The sequence below is a fragment of the Charadrius vociferus genome, unplaced genomic scaffold (genome assembly GCF_000708025.1).
Source record: "Charadrius vociferus isolate BGI_N301 unplaced genomic scaffold, ASM70802v2 scaffold561, whole genome shotgun sequence".
Classification (NCBI taxonomy): domain Eukaryota; kingdom Metazoa; phylum Chordata; class Aves; order Charadriiformes; family Charadriidae; genus Charadrius; species Charadrius vociferus.
The window spans coordinates 802826-806359 of NW_009646848.1; the positions used below are offsets into that span (position 1 = coordinate 802826).

The 3534-nt window shown below is 41.9% G+C and overlaps 1 protein-coding gene across 1 annotated transcript; it reads left to right on the forward strand.

Annotated features, from left to right (window-relative positions):
• Positions 1-1480: 1480 nt before the first annotated feature.
• LOC104294529 (C->U-editing enzyme APOBEC-1-like) lies at positions 1481-2375 on the forward strand. The gene is made up of 2 exons (XM_009894142.1): positions 1481-1694; positions 2353-2375. The coding sequence occupies exons 1-2, from the start codon at positions 1481-1483 to the stop codon at positions 2373-2375; spliced, it is 237 nt and encodes a 78-aa protein (XP_009892444.1).
• Positions 2376-3534: the final 1159 nt, after the last annotated feature.

Genomic DNA, 3534 nt, shown 5'->3' on the forward strand with positions numbered 1-3534 from the left:
CCTGCTGAAATGTAATTTCATTCTGTATATTTCATAATTCCTCATCTTAAAGAGCTATGGAAAAGTGCCTTTAGCATCTTAATTCTAAGTAAATTAATTCTTTTCTTCAATGAAATGAAGGTTCTTATATCCTTAAGTTTGCTATGGATGGACGTCTACAATTACATAACTAGCCTTGATCACCCACAACTGTTTTCATCTAGACCCTCGGCTGGGAAGGGATGAATGAGGCACAGGGTCAAACTTCTTTGCCAGCACAAGAGAAAAAACGTATATAATCAGGCAGGCCTGTGGTGCCACCCTGTCAGTATTTGTTAGTCAGAAATCACCCTCCTTTCTGCACTGATATTTTTTCCTTGACACTGGTATATTTTTTCAGCTTTTGAATGAGGTTCGTACTAGGAGAAAAAAGAACCATTAGCTGTGAAAATGGTTTTGTCTAGATTGACGTTATAAGTACCAACAGGGAAATAATTCCACTTTTGCCTAGTAGAAGTTGTTTGGAAGATACAAAGGCAGAAGGCATTTGATTCTGGTCTTTGATTATTCAGGGAAAAGCAGATGCAGTACTGATGAAATCAGTGAAGATAAACTTGAGTGAGACCACAGTCAACCCTAACGTGTTAGAGTGATCAAGGATTCACGCACATCATAGTTTGAACAACCATCAAGTTTAGCTCCCAAGTAGAAAGCCACCACTCCTGCATCTCAGAGTGGCTATGCTGCTGTGCAGAATATGTCTTTTAAATAAAAGAGATTTGGCAGAGAGTGTATGGACCAAAAGGGGGCAGGACAGGAGGTGTAAAGGAAATTTCATTTTCTGATCTACTATTCCCAATGACTTGCAAATCTTTTCTATGTAGGTCCTGCACCCAGACAGAACAACCAAGGGTAAGAGATATAGTTCTATTACTGTGTACTGCCTAGGCCCCAACCAATTTCCAGAGACAGGTGAAGCTAAGAAGCATTGTGCCTTGTTTTCCCCTTACCATCCCTTTCCCCAATCTTCCTTTCCACTTGTCTCACTGCTTAGACAAGTGCTGATCTCGGAGGAGTGATGGGATTGCTTACATCTCAAGGAGGTGCTGTGGGTGTTTCACCAGGGCCATTCTAGGGGAATAATTCTGGACCCTTCATGAAATTCCAGATTTAGGTCATTAGATTGCAACATTATTCAAGCTGCTCATTTGTGATGGGAAAGGCTGAGAGAGGGAGGCTTGGCTGATGTTGAGAGCAGGCAATGCACAATGGGACCAAACATCATGGAAGTGTTGGGATCATAGTATGCTGGTACTTTTGTCGTAGGTGGGAGATACAGCCGGATGACTTCATAAGAAATTATTTGCCTGACAAACATCCAAATGTGGTGTACCTGCTGTATGAAATCAGGTGGAGCAGAGGTACCATCTGGAGGAACTGGTGCTCAAACAATTCTACCCAACATGCTGAAGTCAACTTCCTGGAAAATTGTTTCAAGGCCATGCCATCAGTTTCTTGCTCCATCACCTGGTTCCTATCTACTACCCCCTGTGGGAGATGCTCCAGAAGAATTCTGAAGTTCCTGAGAGTACATCCCAATGTGACCTTGAAAATACATGCAGCCAAGCTGTTCAAGCACTTGGATATGCGTAACCGGCAAGGTCTCAAGAACCTAGCAATGCATGGAGTCATTATACGTATCATGAATCTTGCAGGTAACCCAGCTACTCTTTGGCTTTGTCTAAGTGTGGATTGAAAGTTCTGTGATTATGTGCTGTCCTGGTTTGAGTGACACAGGATTAATTTCTCTTTCAGTAATTTTACTTTTCAGTAAGGTCTCTTCTAATGCTAGAGAAAACTGCATTTTTAGAAGACTCTAGTGTCTGAATTTGTGAAAATATTTACTTTATAGTCAGCTATGTTATGCGGGTTTCAAGGCCTCAGTGTTTTTGAGCTAGCCAGGTGCGGGGATGAGGAGGAGTGAGACCCGGGCACTTGACCCAAGCTGTCCAACAGGATTATTTCATACCAAGAAAGTCACACTCAATATAAATTAGAAGGTTTGCCAAGGAGTTGCTTCTCTTCTATGATGGCTGTGATCCTAAGAACTTCTTGCCCTGGTGCTGGACCCCTGAGGCCTTCCCTTCCTCCTGAAGCCATAGCACTCACAGTGTCCCACATTTGCTATCCACCATTGGGAGTGCACAGCTTCCTACTGATATAATTGGCTATAATGCTTGTATATTTTATACTGGTATCGGGATCAATATTGGTTCTTTAGTATTATTAATGTTAATTATTTAATATTATTCTATTGAATCTGTTTATATTTCAACCCTTGGGTTTTCTTCTTTTTCCCGATTCCCCTTCCAGTGTGGGGAGGGGTCACCGGGTGACAGAATAATGGTCTAAATGACAATAAATCATTGTGGGTTCTTCAAACCATAACATGTTCACTCTCAGCAGTTGTGCTTTGTAATAGCGGTGATGACTGGCATTGGGGAGGACTAGTGAGCACAAAAATGCCACTCTCTTCTGTCTTATTTCTTCCCCAATCCCATACAGCCGCAGCATGGTCATTTCCTCTTGCCAAACCTGAACAAGGCTCATATATATGCAAAGCAGCTTGCCAGCTGCAGCAAGTAATTTGTTTCCTTTGATAGCTGGAGAAGAGAAGGAGACATATCTAAAGGAGACTTTCAGATCATGCATCACAGAGGACAACTGTGTCTTGCATGTGTGTCTTTTTGTATGTATATTTTGCTCGCCTGTTGATCTTTGGCTGTAAAAATAGTCCAGACAAGTAGCTAACAGAAAGGAACGTACATTTGAAGAGAAGAATTTTGCATACGTGTCTGGATACTTACTACTGGAGTGTGCAGCTACAAAACCTCCTAGGTCAAATGTAAACTTTAAGTTACATTTGCTTATCTTGGGGAACCTGTCTCTGGGATTATACCACCAGAGCATTGACAGCAGCTCTGGCCATCCTATCAACACTAAGATTAATATGAAAATTCTAAATGTTAGGGCGTTCACTCCAGTTTTTCCCTGAGATAAGTCAGACAGATTAATGACTGAAGCAAAAAGTTTATTGACTTACCCAAAGCTGCTGTGATCAAGCACAGGGCTGCCAAAAGGTATGCCTGAACAGCCTTGGTTGCATGTGCCACTTCCCTTTTCAGTACCTCCCAGAGAATCAGCCTGCCACTCACTGATTCCTTCTCCCTTGGCCAACATGCTCTGGCTTTATGCCCTGATGTGCTATCTGTGATAAGGGTTGCCCAAGCCACTGTAGTGATCTCTCTCTGGCAATTCCCCTTTTTAGACATATTGCTATTTGTAGAGTTTTGGTTCCCCTTTCCACTAACTTATTTGTGTAGTTGCAAGTCATTGTTAGTCCCGTGCATGAATACCCTCAGATTAATATCTCTCTCCTGCCCTTTACCATTGTCTTACTGAGAAAGAAGTGACTCACTGACATATTAATGAAGAAAGAATTGGGCATGACTTTCATCAAGAGTGACTTGATATCTCTTTTCTCAGATTACAGTT

Excerpts from the sequence above, each read along its gene's own strand:
- LOC104294529 (XM_009894142.1), top strand. The coding sequence starts at position 1,481 with ATGCCATCAGTTTCTTGCTCCATCACCTGGTTCCTATCTACTACCCCC. Across the intron at positions 1,695-2,352 it reads ACGTATCATGAATCTTGCAG|TGTGGGGAGGGGTCACCGGG; the intron begins GTAACCCAGCTA and ends TTCCCCTTCCAG.